Source organism: Oculina patagonica, chromosome 5 (assembly GCF_052425735.1).
Source record: "Oculina patagonica isolate OP01 chromosome 5, crgOcupat, whole genome shotgun sequence".
Lineage (NCBI taxonomy): Eukaryota > Metazoa > Cnidaria > Anthozoa > Scleractinia > Oculinidae > Oculina > Oculina patagonica.
In genome coordinates, this window is record NC_135762.1 from 2,318,679 (window position 1) to 2,342,479 (window position 23,801).

At 38.9% G+C, this 23,801-nt stretch overlaps 3 protein-coding genes across 4 annotated transcripts in view; all 3 read right to left on the minus strand.

Moving 5' to 3' along the window:
• Positions 1-23,801, minus strand: part of LOC144654761 (cytosolic Fe-S cluster assembly factor Nubp2 homolog) — a 98,995-nt gene that overhangs the window by 70,929 nt on the left and 4,265 nt on the right. The window contains exon 7 of the mRNA XM_078514997.1: positions 23,581-23,680. The gene's annotated coding sequence lies outside the window, so the exon portion shown is untranslated. The remainder of the gene's footprint in view (positions 1-23,580; positions 23,681-23,801) is intronic.
• LOC144654738 (melatonin receptor type 1A-like) lies at positions 329-1,566 on the minus strand. The gene has a single exon (XM_078514970.1). It carries the CDS (start codon positions 1,418-1,420, stop codon positions 506-508), a length of 915 nt encoding a protein of 304 aa, XP_078371096.1. The 5' UTR covers positions 1,421-1,566; the 3' UTR covers positions 329-505.
• Positions 2,549-18,137, minus strand: LOC144654702 (uncharacterized). Of its 2 annotated transcripts, XM_078514920.1 has the most exons (22): positions 17,957-18,137; positions 17,335-17,637; positions 16,001-16,024; positions 15,149-15,219; positions 13,996-14,119; positions 13,392-13,460; positions 13,219-13,307; positions 13,052-13,125; positions 12,472-12,554; positions 10,923-11,006; positions 9,222-9,280; positions 8,410-8,487; positions 7,912-7,972; positions 7,706-7,799; positions 7,405-7,442; positions 7,065-7,125; positions 6,340-6,452; positions 5,545-5,688; positions 5,211-5,258; positions 4,711-4,761; positions 4,216-4,305; positions 2,549-3,455 (listed from the first exon to the last, which is right to left on the minus strand). In XM_078514920.1, exons 2-22 carry the CDS (start codon positions 17,614-17,616, stop codon positions 3,330-3,332), a joined length of 1,863 nt encoding a protein of 620 aa, XP_078371046.1. In that variant the 5' UTR covers positions 17,617-17,637; positions 17,957-18,137; the 3' UTR covers positions 2,549-3,329. The 2 variants fall into 2 exon arrangements, with proteins under 2 accessions (XP_078371046.1, XP_078371047.1); XM_078514921.1 differs by lacking the exons at positions 16,001-16,024; positions 17,335-17,637; positions 17,957-18,137 and adding an exon at positions 15,423-15,510.

Below are 23,801 nucleotides of genomic sequence, written 5' to 3' on the forward strand. Positions count from 1 at the left end.
GCATGCGCAAACTTATTTTTTAAGCGAATTGTTTTGTCTCACCGGTTGCGCTTTGCCAAACAAGTCACTCTTGATGAAAATTCTACATTCTTCTGTCATGTTATTTTTGACAAAATGGGAACATGACAAATCGTTATTTTCTTTAAAAGATTCGTTGAAACTTGTTCTTGATACTAATTGCCTATTGCCCGTTCAAGGAAATACATTATATAATGCCAATGTAAACACTTTTTTAAGTTTTTTTTTCGTGATAACTTTACTTTTCAAGTGTCAATTCTAAAATAAGATGCTAGCATTTATTTTAAGAACCCTTTGCATGTGTAAAGAACCCATCCGTTTGCTTATATTTAGTGCTTTGACCAGAAGCAATTGCAATAATTCTCGGGCCAATTTCATGAATTTGACAGAGATTTGGATACAGCCTGATGCCGAAACGATATCGAGTAACCCTCGGCTCAAACAAATTTTTGCTATCTTTGCGGCGAAGGGTTTTGTTTTTAAGTTGCTATTCCACTTTTCTACAGAGCATTACGTTTCTAAACTCTTTACGCATGGCCCTGTTCAAGACGCCGTAAATTATTGGGTTAATCCACGCAGAGAAAGTAGAAAACATCGTAAAAATCGACTGCGCAACTGAGGGAATAAATATATCACAACCAAAACGTAACAGAAATGACACACTCAGAGGAGTCCAGCAGGCGAAAAATCCAAGGACAGCAGCGAAAAGCAATCGACAGGCCTTTATATCTTGTAGATGTATTACCGCAGGGCCGTTTGGATCTTGCAGGGAAGGGGCGATGGTAGCATTGTGTTGCCTGATAACACGATAGACGCTGCCGTAACAAAATACCACTAGCAACATGGGAATAATGAAGAAGCATCCATAGAAGACGTAGATAATTTTATCTGTACGCTCATGTAAAGACACTGGACGGCAGTGGAAGCTGTTTGGATCCCACTGGGAAACAACGGGTAATGATAAAGTAAAAGTTAGGTAGAAGATAAACAGAAAGACCCAAATGGAAAGTATGGATAAAGCAGTTTTCTTTTTAGTGAAGAAGATCGAGTACTGATGTGGTTTCACAACGCAATAATATCGATTGATCGATGTGAGTGCGAGAATGCAAAGCGACACCTGTGCCCAGTAGTACACGAAAAAACCGGTGAACTGGCAGAAGTTGTAATCAAATGGCCATCTGCGTAAACCAGAAGCGACTGTAGCGAAAGGAAATACAAACATTGCAACAGTTACGTCAGCTACTGCAAGAGATATCACGTAAAAATTGGTAACAGTGCGGAGTCTTGTATTTCGGTAGAAAGCGACGCAAACCAAGGAGTTTCCTATAAGTGACAAAACAGTCGTTATAGCGCCAATAACAGTGTATACGCGGACCTCCAACAAGCTTCTTGTATCTTCCATTGTCTGTTCCACTACTGGCACAAAACGCCAGATTTTTGTAATCTTGATTTTAGCCCCAAAATCCGAAGAGCACTTTTCTGATTCTTTCCCAGAATCGGATTTTGAGCTGTTTTGCTTTTGAATACTTCAATTTAAACGCAAAATTACCGTCTTTTGTGCGTTTGACGGCAAATATAATATATATCTCAGTGACAACTGGTATGATATTGACATTTACAACCTCTTTCTCAAAACAACATGCAATTACGGCCAAAACGAAACAAAGTGCTTTTTTTATTTTGACTATTACTCTACCTCACTGGGTACTTAAAATAGGAACCAATTTTTTTAAAATTAAATTTTAGACTATAGCTCGAGTAGCTGGGCTGTCTTTGTTAGATGTATTTTCATCTAGCGTAACACAAATATAATCTAATTGTCAAAATTAATCCAATGTTCAAAACACATTGTTTGAACGGGATTAATTCAAAGCGAGTTGTCACCGTGTTTTTAGCATCCCCAGCCGTGAATTCAGTAATAAGTCTAAAACATATTGTTAGCCTCAGTTTCTTGTTGTTATTTTTTGTGTTGGCCACGCCCCCAGAGATAGTTCTTCCGTGACAACATCACGGAAAAACAAAAGTTAGTTTCGCACAATTTTCAATTACTTTCCTGAGCGGTATATCGGTGGGACTTCGATTCTCTACCTATTGTTCTATTTAGAAACGCGGAAACACTTTGCGCTGCTTTTTATTATTAAGATGTGAAAGCGGAACATAATGTAGGGAAAAGTAAATAAGTAGTCGCATTCACCATAGTTTTGAAAAGGGGCTGCACATTATCTTATCTTGGGCATTGTTATTAAGAAGCGTTTGCCGATTTTAATAGCCCCTTGGAGATTATTTTAACACCGAAATTAGCCATCAGTTCTTGCTTTCTTTTTGAATCTAAGTATGCTTTCAAAAAGGAGAGCCGAACAAAGCGACAAAATATGTTTATAAAAAATATTTCAAGAAACATACTTGTTGTTGTTGACTTTACGTTCCACTCGTTTCACATGAGGTTAGAAGTATAGTCTTAAACCAACTTAGACATTGCAGTCAGCGTAAAGCAAAGGACGAAGTTTTGAAACATCACAAAATGATGATACACAGATTATTTAATATCTTTATTGTTTTGTTTCTTTGTTTGTTTACTGCAGTCGAAATTAGTTATTAACCCACCCTTTTGACTTGTTACTTAGTGCCAGAAATTGCTTAAAAAATGAATTTTCAAAGTTTTGCACGCTGAATAATAAAATAAAGAAGAGACCATCACTTGAACGAATTTACTTTTTTTGATAATCCTTTCCAAGTTATTTTAAGCACAAGTATATCACACGGTTGTCTGGAATAGTTTACACTCTACATGTGCGCAAAGAATGGACTTTCAAGGACTCTTTATATACAGAATGATTAAAGTGGGTGCAGTAATGGTCTCTTAAATAAATATAGATGAGGTAAATACCTAATTAATTATTTCTTCAAATTCACACCAGTCGCTTTCGTTTGTCATTTGTTTAAATAGTTTCCTAAGTATCGCTAACAGTTTCTCTTTCATCACGAAAAATATTTTGTCTATTTTCTCATCGGTAGGTTACCATGTAGCCGGAAGTGGTTCATGCACGCTATTCACTCTATCACTTCCGGCAGTAGCCAAAGGCCTATTCGCTCAGTTAGATTTTAAATCATTGGCACTTCTCTTTTCTTATTTGAAGCAGATAGCCGCTTTAGACTCGCAGATTTCATTACTGCATTGCTGGGGAGATACCGCAAATAGAATCAACGGCCAGAGGAACATTCAAGATGATATATACGCCTGTCATCTGAGCAAGCGGAAGCAAGCCACTGCATGTAACGAGCTTGAGGAGTCCGCACAGTTTTCCTCTCTGCTATCTTCGTGGATGTTTGGCCGCTCTTGTGGCCAGTGTTCTAATAAGTTCTCCTTTATACAGGTCCCAGCTCTCTAAACACTGGATACGATGACGCGCATCAGGTACGGTCATGTAGTCCTCTCGCTGGTGACAAAAACACAAACGATGATTTTAGCTTCTTTCCAAGTACTATGGGTCACTATGTCAAGCCTAGATTGCTTCTCCCCACTGATGGGATGCTAGTTAATCACAGATTACTCCCAGCAGTTTGTCAGGTGGCCCTAACAACTGCCGGTAGCCAAGTATAAACTCCTTTTTGGAGAGAGGCACAGTGAGATTGAAGTGTAGTTCGCAAGTATACAACACAGTGGCACTGCTGGGTCAAGTGCAAAGCACTAACCATTAGGGACGGACCTAATCCTAGAGCAGTTTTCAATTGGAGGGGGGTAAAACGAAAACCAAATTAATTCCTCTGGCCAATCAGAAACGACATTTTTTTTTTAGTTTATGCACCTCTGCAAACATTTTTTTCGAAATTCTTACTATTTTTTGTTATACACATCGTGTTTGCAAGACAATTTATTTTGGTCTTTCCATTGGCCCTGCAAAGGGGCAATTTTTTTCAATACTGAGCGTTTTCATCCAAAACCCATCCAAACGCAAAATAATGGTCCGTCCCTTAGGCCATCCTAACCGCTCTAATTATTATTGACTTACGCAACATTTCCCGAGCACAACACCGATTGCAATTCTTAGCTACGACTTCTGATTGGTTATTGTAGCACGGAATTTGCCGTCGTTGTGATTTACTTTATGATTTTAAGTCAGGATTTATATATATTAGCAACAGTTTTTATGAAATATTAGCATTAGCTGCATAGTACCAGTTATTCAAAGTACATACCAAAGCTTTTAGTTGAACAAGTGTAGTGATACTGGCGTTCATAAGGAAGAATCTTTTGTTGATCATAATGCATTCGGCACCTTCACTGATCTGAAAACACAAACAATACATTTTTTGTAAGGAGACTGAAAAGTGACAAACAACACGCGGTTGCTTAGTAACAGTCATGACGTAATTAACTTCTTGGGTCTTTTACTTTATCGTGACCCCCGACCGACGAATCCAAAGAGAAACAGCCCGCAGACAGAAAAGGACAGACCCCGAAACGACCAAACGAATCCGAACGAGAGCGCCGAGCCTCCCCAACATACACGCCAGCACACACAACAGGCCCGCGACACAGCTGACTGGCGAGACCCCGCGAGGGCACACCACGCCCCGGCCAATCGGGGTTCCACGTAGACTCTTTTCTTCCCTGAGAGACCGGACAGGCAATGGTGTTCGTAACGTGAAAGTTTCGTTAAATCTGTAGCTACAGTAGCTTTTATTACTAACCAAGATAAGACTTTTCGTGGAGGGATCCTGGTTTTCTTCAACGGCATCAGCCTGCGGGGAAATTAAATATTACATTGGAAGAGTTTACAGATTATGTAACTGGTTCACGATTAGACAAGGTTATGTCCTTGGGACTATGGAACGGGTGTCTTACGGGAGATGTTCGACTATTTTAAAAATGCTAACCATTCCCCGGCTTTCAGCTTATTACAGAAAAGCACAAAGCTAGTCTTCATTAACAGTAGAAAAGAAACTTCTCATTTTAGTAGAAAAGTGAATAAAAAAAGAGGGGAGAAGAATTGAGGAGGTGGGAAGGATGCTTTCTGTCGCAAACAAGGAGGCGCAAAGGGTATTCCGAGATTGGTTCTGTCTTAAATAGTGTACATGATTTCACGTTTTAAATTTTAGTATTTTGATAATCAGATGAACGGTGACTGAACCTGGGGAGAGCTGACCCTTGTCTTCACAAGCTAGAAAATTTCCACTCCGAGTCTACGTACCTCTGAACTTATCTTGCTTGCAACTTTTGGCATCATGGATTCTAGGCCCTGTTGAAAAGAAAAATCAATGAAGAAAATTATAATTAGCCAAGGATTTTTAGGATCAACCTTTTTATTTATTTCAGTCCCTCGACGACGCAGAAGTTACACTACTGTATTTGCGAGCGTTGATAAATTTTATGGAAGAGTCAAAACTACAAAGGGATGGGCCTCTACGCTTCACAAAAGAGGTTCGTTTTAAGTTTTCAATTTTATCCATATCAAAATCCATTTCCCTATGATTGTTTGTCTTTATCCGGCATTTAATTGCTTTGAGAGTTAATGTGATACTTACAAACATATTTCCTGGTTTCAGTACAGCGATTTGCAGTAATGCTGTTCTCGTGGGAATGCTAACTGACAGCTCAGACGCTCTTTTGTTCACTTTATCTGGCTTCCTCGGACACGTCATTCCTGATCCTGAGTCGAAAACTGGTTCCTGTGGAATAACAAACAGAGCATGCGTTTTAAAAGGAGTTACGTCACGGCTGGCCCAGGACAGCGCAGGCTCACAGCAAAGCACAGTACAGCCAGGGGAGTAGCCAGCTTTTAAAAGAGTTGTAGGCTTGGTCAATCGGCCCGTTGGGGCTGCGCTTCGAGGGTGTTGGGGCGCAGGTTGCCCGCCGAGGAAGTTTTTTGGATCAAGACTCTCAAAAATGCTTTCTCTTTCACTTTCTGCTGATGTTATGTGAATTTCTCAGCACCTTAATTGTGACATTTCATGGAAAGGAATAGCGCCAGTTTTCACTCATTCCAAAATAAACGCACTCGTCTTTTACGGCGAAAGCAATTGTGTGTTTGTCTATCATCTGGCTAGTCTAGAAGTCTCCCAAGTTTGCACTTGCTAGATGAGCCTTGATCTCATCGCGAAAGGGTAGCCTACCCTTTCGCGATGAGATCAAGGCTCATTTGCTCAATTTGTAATGTACCTTATCATTATATATTTTGGCAAAATACAATACAACACAGTAACAGCGAAAACAGGAAGACTTCCAAATAAACTCTCTGTACAGGAACTTTCATCAAAGAATTAAATCAGTTTCTATAAACGATTTAAATAGGAGAAATTAACACAAGATAAAAAACTTACCGTGTCAATGTCACGTGATAGCTTACGTGATAGGTTAGGCTCGTCATCTCGCTGCTCACTAAACATAATTCCTGAATCGTCTGAAAGTTTAATGTTCGGGTTCATTGAGTTGACTGTAGGTAGATACAGAACAGAACTGAAGTTAATAGACTAAAAACGAGAAACTTAGTCATTTCCACGATCGCACCACGTAGTGCGTGGCTGGCCGCAGCTAAAAAGTTTCGCGCGTAGCGCACGCGATTTTAACCCGAGTCTCGCCTGTAAACGCGCGAGTTCGTGACTTCTCCTTGTAGTCAGGCGGTTATGTGAAGGATTTTAGGTGAATTGTGCACTTTGGGTTAAAGCATGAAATTTGGTGTACAGTAAAGACATTCCTTCCGGTCCAAATGGGGGCCTTTTTTAAAATTCGTTATTTTTTAATTTTTTTTTTTTTTTTATTTTTTAAAAATTTTTTTCTAAAAAAATAAAAAAATTTTAAAAAAAAAAAAAAATTTTTTTAAAAAAAAAAAAAAAAAAATTAAAAAAAATTTAAATAAAAAATAATTTTTTTTCGTTAAAGCGGCCTTTTTAAAAAAAAAAAAAAATTTTTTTCCATTTTTAAAAAAAATTTTTTAAAATTTTTTTAAAAAAAAAATTTAACCCCTTGACAGAAAAGAAAAAGTACAGCATAGAAAGTCCATAATATATGATACAATAGACATGCTAACTAACATCTGCTTACTTACCTGATTTTCTCTTCATTTTTTCAAACCGTGGTGAATTTTGTTTGGAATAAGATTCAGTAAGCTGCCGAGAGAGAATATGGCATGATTAGATCTAGATAAGACCATTTTTGATAACGTATCAGACGCGAATCGAAAAGGGATGTTCAGGCAAAAGCAAGACGTCTAATAGCTGAAAAAATGGCAGAACGGATAAGAGATATCTAACTCCAGCGCGTCCCCGATCCGAATCAAACGTCATGTTACCACAATTATTCCCACATCATTCACGGTATATTGGTAATCCTTTAATTCCTCCAAACAATCTCAATTGCCTATAATGAACAAAACATAAGCAAAATACCTCCAGAAGACTTGCAGGGTTTTTGCCTGGCGCCGAGCCTGTGAAAAATGAAGAGATGATAAGTTACTGTCGTACAAAAGGATAGACTGAAGAGAACAAAAATTTTGCGCGCCTGTGTAACTACCTGTATTACAGCGGTGATGATTTCTGTTAGAGACTATATTGTAAGAGTTATTTTACTTCGTTCAAACACATGCATCTATAAATTAATGCGACCACATTGTAGAAACAAACAACAACTGGGGAAGTAATAATGTTTATAAATACACAACAATATTAAACTCAGAGGAATTCATCTTACGCGAACACTTCCTCGTCACTGTGGCAATGCTTGGAAGCTTTGTCGTCTTGCTCATATCCAGAACGTCTTGTTTCCTTACGACTTTACACCTCCCCTGTGGAGAACGAATTAAATGTAGCAATGGTAACCGATTTAGCCATGCAATGTGCACTCAGAGTATCTAATTGTATCTTTTCTCTAGTTATTTGGAAAATGCGCAATCTTACCGATTTAACGATGTAGAAGTATGGGGTATCATTGCTGTCTCTAACGATCACCGCATCCTTCCTACAAGAATTTAAATTTATCATGTGTTAATCGGAAGAGGCGTACACAAGTCAAATTTACTCGGAAAAATAACATTTCTTAGCCCCCAGCTGGAGTCGAACCCATGACCTTCCAGCGTGGTTTAGATAGACCTTCTAGATACGAGATATTGAGACGAGTGATTGAGATCTTATCTCTCCTTATCGTATATATAAATTGACAAGCAGGCAGATACATGTAGTTAGAATAAGGAAATTCATCAACTAGGAGTTACTGGTTGCATTTACCACGAATTTTGAAAGGCTAGTTGCAATATAAGTGCGACGTTTTATGCTTGGCTAATGCTTAAGCTATTTACTCATTTATCAAAGTCAAGTGGGAGCACGCAACCAAGCCAGAATTCCTACAAAACAGAGTCGACCAGTGTCACGATTTTGTAAAAAAACAAGGATACTTACGCAAAGTATTTGGTCACGATGGCATCTTTTTCGTCGAAAAACTTCTCCAGCGGAAAGTTTCGAAAAAGTTCAATTGACCTGCACAGGAATCAAGAAAGAAAAATGCTTGGTAAGCTAGCAACAGAAGTAGAAGAAAAGCTAAAAAGAAAAAAAAACACAACTTAATACAACTATTAAATCGCAAACTTAGAGTTTTCTAAAAGAACCATTCTCGACTTCAAATTTCTAGATAAGTTACTTGCCTCAGGGCAACACAACAATTTCAAAGCGGCCAGCTCATTAGACCGGCAGGCGTGCCCGCATTAGCCTATTTTTCTGAAAATTCAGTACTTTTTCGACCCCTCCTTCGGATCGTTGCCAAACATGACAGTAATTTCCGCCTTTTATACGTCTGACGTGTGCATTGCTAATTGTCTTAATTGGCGGCTCTCGTCGTTTTAGGTTTTACGCTTGAAGTACAAAGGCAATCTCTGAATAAATTTACTTTATGAACATTCTGTTGAACATTAAATAATTTCTCATATCACAAACTAGCCAAAGTATCACAATGTGTATAAAAACCGATTTTGCGTTTTGTTCATACTAAGCAGCTCACGCAATGAAACCTGTCTCTCGACAAACTCAATTAAAAAAAGAAAAAGCTTCCGCGACGCCGACTTGCATCGTTACAAAATTATGCAGAACTGTGATCGTTCTCTTGCAAGGTAGAAACATTAGGGTAGGAACAGCTGTCCGCCAGAGCAGAAAGATGCAGTCATATGTGTCAAAGTTGTATCTTTTCCGCAGTAACAAGAACCTAAAGTAAACAGTACCTTAATGTTTCAATCGGCAGACCACTGTCTGGACTTGTATTCATCAATTCCATGAAATCCTGAAACAAAATTTCACTTATAATCTTTGCTACATATAACAAATTTCTCCATCGGCACTAAATTTCATGACCTGGGAAGTCGTTAGCTTGCCAAAGTGGCAATTGTTGATGATATTGTCTCTTGGTTCTGTCGTTGGCGCAGATCTAATTTACAGCGCGAAAACAAGTTTATAATGATCTGTTACGTATGATCAGCGAAGTATACAGTCCATAGATGATTAATTAGCTGTTTAAGTTACACCTGAATTACCATTATTCACAACAAATGTGTGAGAGAAGCATTCGAACTATATCTCGTTTGCTATCTTTAAGCAATCGTTAGAAGCAAACCTTTAACTCAAAATGATCTTTGCTAAGAATTAGGTGATGAATAGGTCAAAGAAATCTTTATTACGTATTAATCCTCTTCTGGAATAAATCCTAAAAATCTTTTTGTTCTTTCTTTATCCCCTTATAACTTGCGCTGTTATTATTACATTATTCTAAAAGCCATCCAAATTTTTATTAAAGAGCTTAAGTAACTACAACAGGAACGGCATCAAAAAGGCCACTTAACAAAAGCTTTAATGAGCGGTAAAATGACTCTTTACGTAGGTTATATACATCTTTGTACATTTTATAGCTGTTCGGAAGCAACAAAGACGTACTATAATGTCGAAATCTAGGTCAGTTCATGTAGAACATAAAGCCAGGTACATGAAAAGGTGAATTTTTCTAAATTTTCGACTTTTTTGACTTGAATGTTGTCTTACATATCACTGTGGGCTACCAGGCTGTTCCGACCTAAATTGAATGGATTAAAACAATTGCTAGAAAACTAATTTATGGTGCTCACGTTCTCCTTTTAATCTGAATTCCTAAAAATTGTCTTAAAAGGTCAGTGCCACCAAGATTTAGTGCTTCTTGAGAATCCAATGAAAGTGTTGGTATTAATTAGGAAAGCCCTAGTCATGAAAATTGTTTAAACTTGGTGTGACTACGGACGGATAGGAAAGAAGTGGCCAAAAACTTGAAAAAAAATTAGGCCAAATTGGGAGAAATCACTTAAAAACCATTGATTACGGTTTATTCACATCTTTGAGAATGTATTTATTATTCTCTTTTGTTGTTTGTTGGTCGGTGAGTGCACCATCATTATTCTAGAATAGTTTACACAAAATTAAAACCTAGAAGACTTCTCGGGACACTACTCATTTAATTCAGTCTTCGGCTCTCGATGGAAAACACCCACACAGACACCGGCAGAGAGAACAGCAGGGCGCGCGGAGAGAAAAATTGTCGCACGCCGGGGTGTGTGTGCGGTGGCGTACGCGAGCGAGGGAGCGAGTGATGACGAAGACGCGACACGGGCGGCGGGTGGGTGAGAGACTGAGTGGGCTCACTGTAGAGTGTACTGTTGAGGGAGTGACGAGTGAGCATGGGTGGGTGCGTGGGGAGAGAGGAGGGCCGAGGGGAGAAGAGGGAGAGAAGGACAGAAACAGTCTAATTATTGAATTGTGATATTTCAAGGTTTTTCACGTTTTCTGTTTGTGCTATTTACAGTCGCACTGCGAGCCTTCAGTTCGGGTTTAGGATTATTAAAATCACAATTCACTACCACTAAAGATGTAAGTAAATTATTTTTCTGACTCGGCGTTCTTACCTCTTTATCTAGCACGAGTACCTCCACGGGACCCTTACATATCAGCGAGTGCTCTCTTACAGTGCCATTCATTAATTCCACAGGCTATGAGAAAGAAAGGAAGAAAGAAAGAAAGAAAGAAAGAAAGAAAGAAAGGAAACACATCAGTATCGTTACTTCTCAACAAGTTGAAATTTAGAGTGATAATTGGTCGAGACAGCAGCAAAATTGTAGAAATTTTCAAAAATAATACGACTTTTTTAATTTTCACAAACATGTTTCGACGGTACATCCGTCATCGTCAGTGTGACGGTTATGAAAGTTTACAGTGATTTAAAACGTGCCTGTTACAAATCATACGTTACATTGCGTTGAAAAGCAATACGCTAGATAAATTTCGAAGTTAACGGATAATTGCATTAAGGGCGGTTTTTAATGGTCATAAGACGACAATAAGAAGAACGAACACACTCATTCTTCTCAGTGTGCGACCTTGCATAAGTATAAGCAGAAGCTCATGCAAGAAAACATAGTTGTTCGTTCTTCTTGTGCTTTTGTTTATTTTTATTCCTAGTGAGGACAGCATTGAGAATAATGAGTGTGTGCGTTCCTCTTATGCTAATGCTTGTGTTGAGTTATGCTTGTGCTTAATTATGGCCAGTGAAAACCACGGGCTCCCCAAGCTCAAAATACGTGGTGTATGGGACAGCTTGTGTATATAGAGAATTGTATGCCAAATGGGAAAGTCACTGATCGTAAAAAAAATTGTGCAAATAACTATCTAATTTAAAATGAAGTTTTCTTACCTCAAATGTATCGTTTTCTTGTCTCCTGTGCCGATTTTGAAGCCATTCTGGCGCCGTTTAGTTATTAGAAGGAGAGACAACGATTTCGAATGGAAACGACACATTTGAGGTAGAAAAACTTTATAAAATTAGACTACGACCAAGTTTTCTATGAGCAAATGTCCGAGGCGCAGCCGAGTTGACTATCGCTCTAGAAAACGAGGGCGAGCAGTCTAATTGTTTTAGTAGAAACTCTAAAGGATTGCAGTCTAAAACCTACAATATTGTGCACTTTGAAGACAAAAATCAAGAAATTTACCGCTTAAAGAGCACGCGAGCGCGCGACTGTTCTCTACGGCGAATAGAAACAGGGGAGAACCAACAGATGCGCGGATTCCTAGAACACAGTGAGTTTCTACTATTTCAAATTAGATAGTTATTTACGCAATTTTTTTTACGATTAGTGACTTTCCCATACAATTCTCTATATACACAAGCTGCCCCCACACACCACGTATTTTGAGCTTGGGGAGCCTGTGGTAAAAACTAGCCTTGGTGAATGCTGGAAACTCGTTGCCAAACGAGTTTTGAGGCGCAAAGCAGTGTGAAAGAATATAATAAAATAAATAAAATGTTATGCGCACAGTAATCGGTTGAAAGCTTCGTGGAACAGTTAATTATTTCGAGCGTGTTTCATTTCACAAAAGGAAAAAATCTTCGCGTTAGCGATAAACATGCAGCTTTGTTTTCAGTGTACTTTTTTTCTAACGTGTTTGTAAACTTACTTCAGTCGTGTGCCCCTGCATCAGTTCTCCAAATGACATCTTAGTAACACCAGCGGCCAGGTCATACACACATACTTTACTGACTAGTACATAACAAACAAACATCATCGGTATTTAAAGCAATGTAACGTAACGTAAAATATAACATCGCCTTAAGCATGTGCTAACGACTTCTAATAAGGCCAAAACAGTAGTTTAATAATGGGCCCGTGGTTTTCTGTCTCATGTGTGTCACAGAAATTTATTGTTATGAAAGTATTTGATTTCACTTTTCCCGTGGTTATTACGGGAAACTGTCTGGCCCTAGCTGACTATTAGCAAATCACCTTGCATTTGTGATCTTAACAAGCTCTAGCCATATAATAACAGAGTTTACTCTATCAGTCATCTGCGAGAGCCCCCGGGGCACCCGGGCTGACATGTCGATACCGGCCAGGCACGGTCAATGAGCCCCACCGGTAGGGCGTCGGCGGTGCGAACGGGGCGACAACACGGGCCAGAGCGGGGAGGGGGCCGCGGGGGAGGGGAGGGGGGACCGGGAGAAAAGCGACTGTACGTAAGCAAAATAGTATAAATTTACCTCTTCCAGATAGAACGTAGTAAAATCTTTCCGGTACTCTTCCTTGACAAGCAAGTACTCGGCCGTTATCGTATCTGAAATGAGAATAAAACTAGAAAATAACTACCGGAACTTTACGACAATTCTTGGTAACAATTCGGGTTTGGAGACCGGTTGGAATATCTTACCTCTCATAACCAACGAGACGGGACAAGTCAGCTTCCCTTTCCAGCGGAAATATCATAAACGCACGCGTACTACGACATAGTCTTTGGATCTGAGGTAGAAGTAAAGGATAGAACATACGTTTGGAAAAATACTAAGCTGAGACCAAGCCAAAAAAACATGTTACGGCTCGTACCTTTTTGAGCCCTTCATTAGTCCTTACTTTGGGCACCGACGTTAAAATCTGACGAAGTTCTTCAGAGATCTTATAAAATCAAAAAGAAAATGAAATTTATAATTAGAAGTGTTTCCTTGTGGTGACTACAGCAAAACTAAAACAAAATTATAAATAATCTAGAGCGAATCACGTCTTCGGGGGGAACTAAAGGCCTGGAAAAAAGGGGAAATATGTTTTCAGAAACATTCGTAGCGCGCGCATGTTTCCCCGATGTTTCCCAGTTTTGCCATATGGGAAGCATGGTTTCCAGCGTTAATTTTCAGCGCGGCATGGACCCATGGCAAAAACGAGAAAACAGTTAGGAAACATGTTTCCTCGTTTTGCCGAGCATTAACGGGATGAACCAATCAGATGAACTCAAAGCCAACATGCGAGAGCGCGTTCCACGCGAGTTTGAATCTCATGCGGCCACGTGACAATTTCGTAGAGTAGCTCTAACTCTGAAACCACCTATATCTCTAGCTTTCATTTTAAGTTGCATTTAATCCAGCCAAACGAAAAGTGCGTTAAATTCTACGCGCAGTCCCGCTTAAACTTTACCGCACATCCTGTAACTTTGTACCTTGCTTTTTCCTTTGAATGATCGCGAATCAAAACCAATTCCTGTGTTTTTATTGCTGCTTTTTCCTGTCCCTGACTTTGCTGAATTTTGACTGCTTTTAGTGCTACCATCAGGCTTCTTGTATCTATGAAAAATAAAGAAATAAATAACAGTTATTTAAGTAAAAAGAAGAGCACCTTTCAGGGCCGTAGCGAGAAAAAAAATTATGACTTAGGCAATGGCCATGTCCAGTTTTAAAATTTTCTTCCTAGGTCGTAGGAGTATTTAACTCCCCCCCCCCTTAAAAAAAAACAACAACAACAGCAACAACAAAACAAATGATTCAGACAAGTGTCTTGGTTTGCCCCAAAGCGGAACGACCCTCCTTTTTTAAATTCTAATTTTTTTTTTAAAACAACGTTAGAGCTCACTCAGTCCACTCGATGTCAATTTTAATTTTTAACCAAGTCAAATGTTTTAACCGTTGCCTTGAACAGTTTTGTGGGGCTTTTGTTTATTGTCTTCAGAGAAATTTTACTTCGGTAGATTAAAGCCGGATTCGTGACTCGTGAAAGTATATTGTTGTTTACAGAAAGTACGAGAGTTTTAAGCTGAAGAGCTTTTTCGAGGCGTACTTCGCCTCAAAACAAAAAAGCTGAAAAAGCTTTCTTTCCTGTTGAATTTAAATGTATTTAGCCGGGGTATTTAGCAAGAGCTTTCTCTGTTTTCAAAAGAACCTACGAAATTTGCTTTCGTGTGGCAAAAATCTATTCAACAGTAAAAATCAATTTTCAACTAATCTGGGAATGTTTACATTCGAATGTTTTGGACAGGAGTGGAAATAGCGTTCTTCAATGACTTTTTGTCAGTTGCTTGTCATTTAATTTACACAAATCTGAAAGCTCACTTCTGCCGCCCACACGTAGCGAGAGAAAGCTCATAAACAACAAACGCTACTTTTATCGGGAAACCACCCTAAAACAACTAAAATAAAACCACGGTTAGGGATGAATCTGGAATTACAATATATAGTTTCTGTTTCAAGCGGAGCTTAACGGCCGAGTTTTAAAATCAAAACAGCTAGAAATCGTGATAACAACCGGATTAAATTGCCGAAACAAGTAAACGACACTAAATTCGCTACTTAATTATAATTCCTAATGGATCTTAGTACCTTCTCCATCTCATACAGGACGAAACAAGAACATGAACTACGCGAGCAGCCCAGACAAACTTCTCCAGAGCCTGCGAAAAGAGAAGCAAAAAGAAAAGTCAATGTTAGATTTCGGGCTGCGTTTTCTTTGAAACCGCTGTTTCATAAACAAGCCTTTTAAATTAACTTTTTTCCCTTTCTTTTTCAATAAATCTTCTTAGTTTCACTAAACAAGTGTGAACTTTTTTTTAACCGGCGAATAAAAACGTGCAATAAAAATGACGATCTGTCCTACCTTAACCATATTCACAAACGTTAATCTTTTCGGCCTCTCGTTTTAAACATGTTCAAAAATCATTCTACTCAAACATCATAAAGTCGAGGTACCGAGCAGTTTGTAAATATTGTGACATAAAAGAATATTGTGAAGATTATTTGTGCAGGTGATGTGATGTGTATATTTCCTGCGGGTTTGTTTTGCTCCTTGGAAACTGCGACGTTTAATTACACAAGCTCTACAAACGCAGTTTTGAATAGCGGAAATCAAAGCATCTTTGGAGGTCTTTTATGTTATCCGCAGGTATTAACAAGCATTACAAAACGCCGCTGCGATCTAATCTCTCTCGTGAACAACAACCGGACATGGCTTATATCTATACCACAAGCTTAATTTAACAATGTAATACATTTACCGCTACTTCCGTCCGTTTATTTCATTTTTTTCTTTGAAAGAAGCGCTGTCGTAAACATATGGTCAAAATTCTGTTATAAAAACGTACTTCGAAAATCTACATAAAGTAGAACGCACCACAGCTTTATCTATAGTTTTGAAAAAAAAAAACTCTTATCATATTTCCAACAACAGCAACTTACCGAGAGGTGAGGATGATTCTTCTCCTGAAAAACAAAAATTGAAAATTTTAAGACCGAGGAGATACTAGATTTTAACTTCCGATTTTAGTTAAGTGTGAGTGCGTGTAAAGCGCGCGCGTAGGAGGTGGCCGGGACCATAGAAAATGCGCGTGATTCACGGGATTTTCCACCGCCCTCTTTTTTGTTTTTGATCGATGAGGGGGTGCGGAAAATGAGAGGGGGACAGTCAGCGTGATTAAATAGAACTGACAATATAGATTTTAATTCAAACTTTGCCTATTGGTTGTTTATCTTAAGAGAATACAAATTCTGAAATAAAAAGTGTTCTCCGTATTCGTTAAGGAGTAGGAGGACCTTGTATGTACAACAGGCATGCTTTCTTATTTGATACCCATGCAGTTAGTAATCTAAAGCAGGCCAAATAAACTCAGAGCAAAATACTCGTTAGCCACTCGTTACACACATTAACAGATTTGTGATATAACCCGCTCTTTATTGTTAACTCAAGAAATGACAGTAGTGTAATGAAATAGAACACATGTGAACTTCCAGGACTATTAGCAGCGCTACTAACTGGCCTGGCCTGATTGTGTTCTCGTTTGGAACGCACATGAGTAGAGCAACAAGGGAGGGCCTTAAAATGAAGTTATTGAACGAGGACCGTCAGCTGAAAAGAAGTGCGACAGAAAGCCGTGATAGTGTCATAAGATGGAGCGACATGGGTCCCTGAGCCAAAGATCGGAACGGGTGGAGGAGGACTGAAGTACGTAACTCTATTTTCGGTTTTACTTGTCTTCAGAAATTTTCTGTTCTTCTTTCACGGCCCCGCTGCTAGTAAAGCACTGACAGAACTGTGTTTAGAGTCTTTATTTAAAGTTTTAACCCGTTCGGTCTTTTAAAGGTCAACATGAAATATCCCATTTATATACTAGTAGAAAGCTTGTCCAGTGGCTACATTAACACTGCTTTGACACATTACATAATTATTTATCTTTATCTTCCATTTTATGACCAGATTCTTAAATCTCACTATCTAATAGCCTAAATTTGATACGGGCATAGTTAAGAGAAGTTGGACGTTAATCAAATGCTGCAGTAAAATAGACTGTCCACAGCCTCTCGATTTTTTAACGCAAAATAGCAGTTCTCTCGCCGTTCTCACCACGCGCTCATCGATCGAAAAAACACGAAAAAATAGAGGGTGTGGCCCAGGGGGGGGGGGGGGGGGTTGGTGGTGTATGTGGGGGGGGGGGGGGGGGGGGAAAAAAAATAACCCAAAAAAAATTTTTCCGGGCTGTGGACAGTCTAGCAGTAAAAGGGGTTCAAGTACCGACCTCTATAGTGTCAAGCCTTTGATGGGTTTTCTTTATAATAGCTGTCATTAACAATGGAGCTTCCAAGGCGCTCTGGCTTTCCCGGCGAAATTTCTGTAGCTCTAATACCCTCCTCTGTATTTCAAGTGCCGTCCTCTGAGCTTCCACGCTTGGCTGGATCGTGGCAATTTTGTCTTTGCCGCGATCTTTCCTTGGCAGAAATGGCTTCGGTAGGTGAGCAATCGACTGATCTTCGTTTTCAAAGTTGATATTGATGTTAATGACGGACTTCTCGTAAGCCATTTTGAAGATCGAGCTTTTTTCCTGTGGAGAAAATCGCGGGAAAAATCTGGCTATTATGCACAAAAACTGAAATGATGAAATAGAATCTTTGATCAAACGTTCGATTAAAGCAATGCATATAAAGGTCGCGGTGTAGTTACCACGCGTCACTCTACGCCGCACAAGAAACAAAACAAACAAATAAATACAAGAATCCATCTAAAAACTTTACGAACAAATGCGTTATAAACTTCGGTTAAGTTTTGACTTTCAAGTGATTTGCCGGCAAACCAGCTGTATCAAGATAATAGTAGAGTTGTAAATGGCGCGAGAAAATCGGTTTCTGAGTGACTTAACTTACCTTTAGGTCTTCCAAATCCTCACGGCTTCCATAGAAACTTTAAGTTCGATTTCACCTCATCTGCCATAAGCACTCCATTTCAGAATGGTCGTGTTTACCAGTGCCGAACACATGTGTTTGCAGTGCGGTTCATTTCACCACTCAATCGCTCATAGCAACGCCACCGGAAAAGTAAACCACCGGTGAAAAGGAATCCGTGAGTTGTAACAAAATCACGTTTTAACTCAATGGAGCTGAGTGAAAAGCTTTGTTACTAAGGTCAAGGGATCACTTCGCGAACGAATAAGAACAGACAGTGTTTACTGTTGACTTTCTTTTCTTTTAATTATTTTGAAGTCACTTCACGGTTCACAGACACAAAGAGAATTTTGGCACATAAATTTCAGAATAACAATGATAGCATTTCAGTATCAAACCTCCGGGGAAATATTTGTTTTTTACTTCAAAACAAAGCAATTACGGCGTTGTAAAGCATGTTTTTGTTTGCTTGATATTTGGCGGGTGACTGGGAAAGGATGTCTAAAGAATGCCGCGAGAATTATTTGTGCCGTGAACCAATTATGATGCAATTAATGCTACCTTTGGAAGTAAAGTGGATTACAGCAACGTTATTAAAAAAAATTCTGACCCGTAAGGAATTATAAACACAGTTATAAACGAACTGCAAGGCATGTATATTGCGACAAGTGACATTCCAATTCTCTTTGATGCAGCGACACGCTTGCAGCATCTTTTAATTGCGTTTTGCGTTTCCTTGCGCGATCACGCGCGACGTGATTTGTTCACTTTGTACGTCACACCAGCTCGACGTGCGGACTTCAACACACCGAGGAGGCACTGCAGTAATTCTTTTCTGAATTCTGCAGTTTATTTTTTCTCAGTATTATAAGTCTGTTATTTAGTTCTTTTTTCTTGAGAATACACAAGTGTCTTCTTTATTCTTCACTTTTTCATTTACGATTAAAATCAATGCAAATTACTCGAAACAAAAGAAGCAATGTTGACGCACACGGCTTAATTTGCTCATTAAAACCAAGTTTTTTCTCTTACCTGCGCGCAGACACTTAATTTCTTTTGTCTGCACGCAGCCAAATAAATAACTAGACACTTTAATAGTGAATCATCAACAAGATGCTGATATCTCAGATATCTGCTGTTTCGATTAAAAACTAGCTTACTTATAATTATGGAGCGTTCAAGTTAGGGCCTGTTTATATGGAGTAGAGTTGTCCCTGGTAGGAGAGTTACCCTCTCCCCCGAGCCATCTTTTGCCGAGCGTTTATATAGTAGTAGAGAGAGAGAGTGCCTAGGGAAAGCACAGCTTGTGGGGCGAAATTAAGGTAAAAATATTTACAATTAATATGAGAAAGTTGTCCCTGTTTACCGAGCCAAAACTTGGCCCTCTCGATTCAAAATACTTGCGAGAGTTATTTTGAAATAGCTACTACGGCGGCCTTTTTTAAAATCAGGAACGCTGAAACATCGAAGAAGACCATTTTGGACAAATTTACCGCGGAATTCGATGTTGTTTTGACCGATTGCAGCATTTGCGCACGCTTCGTATGTGCCAACTTGTCCCTGGTAGGCGAGGCAAAAATAACCAAACTGTTTATATGGGAAAAGTTGGCTCGCTCCCCAGGGTCACCCTACCTTCAAAGCGAGTGACCCTCCACCCAGGGTCACCCGCCCCCGAGCCACTGCATCATAAACAGTCGCAGCTATTTATAAAGAAACGTATGAAAAGCTCTCTCGCCCGGGGTGGCTCGGTATGGAGGGTAACCCTCCTACCAGGGACAACTCTCCTCCATATAAACAGGCCCTAAGACAGCGGGCAACTTGGTCGAAATTTGCGAATATGTGGACAGCCCCATTTTCCAATTCGCCAATTTTCCAATTATTTGTCCAGGGGGGCAGCAGAACTGTTTGTCATGGTCAGGCAAAAGTAGCCAGTTCCAAAGCGGGTTCGGTTACTTAGGGAACAGCGCGAAAAACATAGTGCTAACTTACTTACAAAAATTGTGTTTTACCTACTTACCTACCTACCTACCTACCTACCTACCTACCTACCTACCTACCTACCTACCTACCTACCTACCTACCTACCTACCTACCTACCTACCTACCTACCTACCTACCTACCTGTCTTCTGTCCTTCCTCTGTTGACCGCTAGCCGTCAGGAAGTTGCCGTCTATATTTTATCTACCTACCTACCTACCTACCTACCTACCTACCTACCTACCTACCTACCTACCTACCTACCTACCTACCTACCTACCTACCTACCTGGGGACTATTTTCCTTACATGAAGTGTATGCTACCTACCTACCTGCGAAAGGGGTGCCTTTTCTGTCAAAATGGTATATAAAAGGTTAAGGGGTTGGACCTCGGAGAGGAGCCTCCCCGTACACTTTTTTGAGTACCCCCACCCCCGGGGGTTCAGTTTTAAATACAGTAACTTGACTACGAGCATTCCCTATTTTTTCGCAGAGCCAGTCAACATTTTTCGCGCGGTAATTTATTTTATCGTTTCACGTCGACGGACTCTGCAGAAAAATAGGGAATACTCGTAATCTATACAGTAGCATAATAACGTGCCATGCTTGACATTTTTTTTCTGGTATTTGACCGCCTTAAACACTCATTTGACCCATTGAATGAGCACAACGTTTCTTCACTTTGAACTTAAGTTTCAATTAAGGTATTTTAAAAGCATCATTATGTTTAAATTTTGTTTGATATTTATACAATGTGTCCATGCTTTTCATAATACGGACACTTTTTGCATTTCTCTTTGGTGTCCGTATGTTCAGACATTTCACAAATACAGACTAGAACCTCGATATAACGAAGGGCCAACGGACTGGTAAAATACGTTCGTTATAACGAGGTTTAGTTATATCGAAGTTCTTTTTTATTTTACTATCATTGGGGAAAATATCGTTCGTAAAAATGAGGACTTCGTTATATAGAGGTTTGTTAAATCAAGGTTCTACTGTAATTTAATTCTAAGATAATAATTACCTTTAGTAATCAAGATTATACGAGTTAGCTCCAAGGGCACTTTGATTTATTTTATTTAAAGTTGTGAATCGATTATGTTTGCTGCCTCGTCTTCAGGCCCAGAACGCCAAGCGAACCGTGCTCGACAGGCCCAGAACGCCAAGCGAACCGTGCACCTCACTCCCACAACCCCAAACCAACCCTCACCAACAAGGGGGGGCGCCGGGGGGGGGGGGAGTATGTCTGTGTGTTGTTGTATTTGTTATCTAAATCTTTAGTTCACCTGACCCTTTTTATAAATTATTGTAATAGACACTAAATATGGCTGCCCAATCTTATTTATAATAGCCAATGGTGGTTATTTTGGGCAGCCATGCACTTTATTTTTTATTCTTGTCTGTATTGTAAATTTAATTTAATTAAGGGTGCGAATTAAGTTGTTATTGTTGTTGTACATTATTTGCCCATCCCCAGTCCCCTACTTTTGAACAGTAATCTATGACCATGAGCCCTAAATACTAATTATGCAATTCTACTAATCACAAAATAGCATAAGACAGCTTTAGGTACAACTTGAATTTATTTCCATTTGATTCATGATCTTTCATCGGTTACAACAATTTTTCAGAGTTTCCTGAATAAAAGAACCTAGTAAATTTATTGGCCATGCAAACATAAAAAATCTAATTTATAAATACCTCAATCAGTAACGACCTACTTACATTTAATGTCAACATACATTTACATGAAATATGCAACTGCAAAGCTCGTTTAGTCTGTGCCTTCTTCAGTAGGTTGTCATGAGAGAGTTGAATCTGGGATGAATTCATGTACCACATATGAAAAATATCGCCTGATATCAAGTTCCAAACTGTTTTATTTACTTTTATTTTTAAATTTTATTATAGTAAATTTAGTTATTATTTTTAACAACTAAAGATTTTAAATAAATACATCAAGATTTAGATGAGCGATTAAACTACATAAGATTTCAGTGACATTAAACCCTGTACATTTACATTTGTAAAATTTTTAAATGTAAATGTGTATGGCCTGGGGTCATTGAAACATTACGTAATGTGAATGCTCATCTTTCTCTTAAAGTATTTGTTAATAATATTTTTATGATAGTTTTCAATATTACTGTTGGTTATTTTTTAACTTAGTTATTCTCATTTGGAAGCTGGTAACAAGGTTTACTTTCCATGCTCGGCTACATGAAGTCATCCCTGATTGAACTCTATTATCGCAACCAACTGAAGAGGTCATAGATGAAACTGGTTTTGTAGTCAAATATATTACATAAATGAGTGTTGAAAGTAAATGCAACTGATGTTTTCATTATGCTTTCTTTTCATATCAATTCTCATCACACTATTTCCTATACATTTCTATAAATGTTTGTTCTGAGATTTTGGTAAAACATCAAGACAGGTGATGATTGTCTTTGTTCTCACTACTTGACTGATGAACAGTGGACTAACAATGTAAGGAGAAACCAGTTGTTGATCACTTGGTCTTCTCAGCTATGACAGGAATCTTGCCTGGACTGCAGACATAGCATATTTAACTGACTACATGCATCTTTTTCAAGAATGTTAGTCACTGATCCTCAGTACTTTCCATTTGTAGCATACAGTTAGCTCGGATGTCATTCTCTCTACTGCATTAAGTGTTGACGAGTTGCATGAAGGAAACAAGTCAAGGACTGTGCTAGGCTTGGATCTGGTAAAGAGCCTGCAAAGAAAGACGAAAGAACTGATGATCTACAATCAAAACATAGCAGTCTGTGGACATAAACTGTCACTATCGTTAAATTAAATTAAATCAAATTACAAATTCATCCCTTTAAGTTATAACTTTGGGGTCCCAGGGATAAACAGTTTTAGAAAAATGGCAAATGGGTCACAATTATCAAAAACTGTGTTGAGCCACCTTAAGCATTGACCAACTTAGAGATATCATGCTAACTCCTCATGCATGGCAGTGGGAGCCATGGTAGCCTAATGGATAGCATGTGGTTGAATGATCCAGGTTCAAAATCAGTGCCTCTCTCCACCTAGTGTATAAATGAGTACTGACAAATTTACTGCGGGGGTAACCATGCAATGAACTAGCAGAAATCCATGGAAAAGGTATTAAAACAGATTGTTACAAATACCATTTTTCTTAATTTTGTCCTGACTATCTTCACACCATGGCATCATCTCTGCTATTTCTTAAGGAAACCATTGACACAACTGCAAGCCATTTGATCCTTGTCTGTACTGTGTACACAGGATTCAACAAAGAAAAAAGATTACCAATATTTTAATTTTAAATCATCCTTAACAGTCAGTCAATATAGGCAAGCTCTGATGACAACACATTTATACCTAAATAGCACTTAGGTAAGCCTACATGCAGTTAGCTAAGGTTGCTTGTGGTTACGGTAACCTTTTTCTTTGGAGTATGAATTTCTATTTCTATTTCTTGCATGCCTCACTGCCATGCCTCGCACGTTTGTAAGACTCTAGCATTTGTAACAATATGTAAAGTCAAACACCTTACTGCAGTCTACAGTATATCATTACTAACTACAGTCTACAGTGTATACTTTATTTTTATTCTATTATGACTCACCCAGAAGACTGCTGCTGTATTATGTCTTTTTCCTTCACATTCATTGTTCATGGAATGCTTCACCAACGTAACTGCATGAGTCAACAACCAGTAGCTCAGCCTGGAAGATCAAAGAAAACACAATGAAGATATATTCATCATTTATAAACCAATCCATGCTGTTTTGCTATAAACAACACATTCTAGAAGTGCATACAACTTTCGCTAAAAGGAAATGCCAT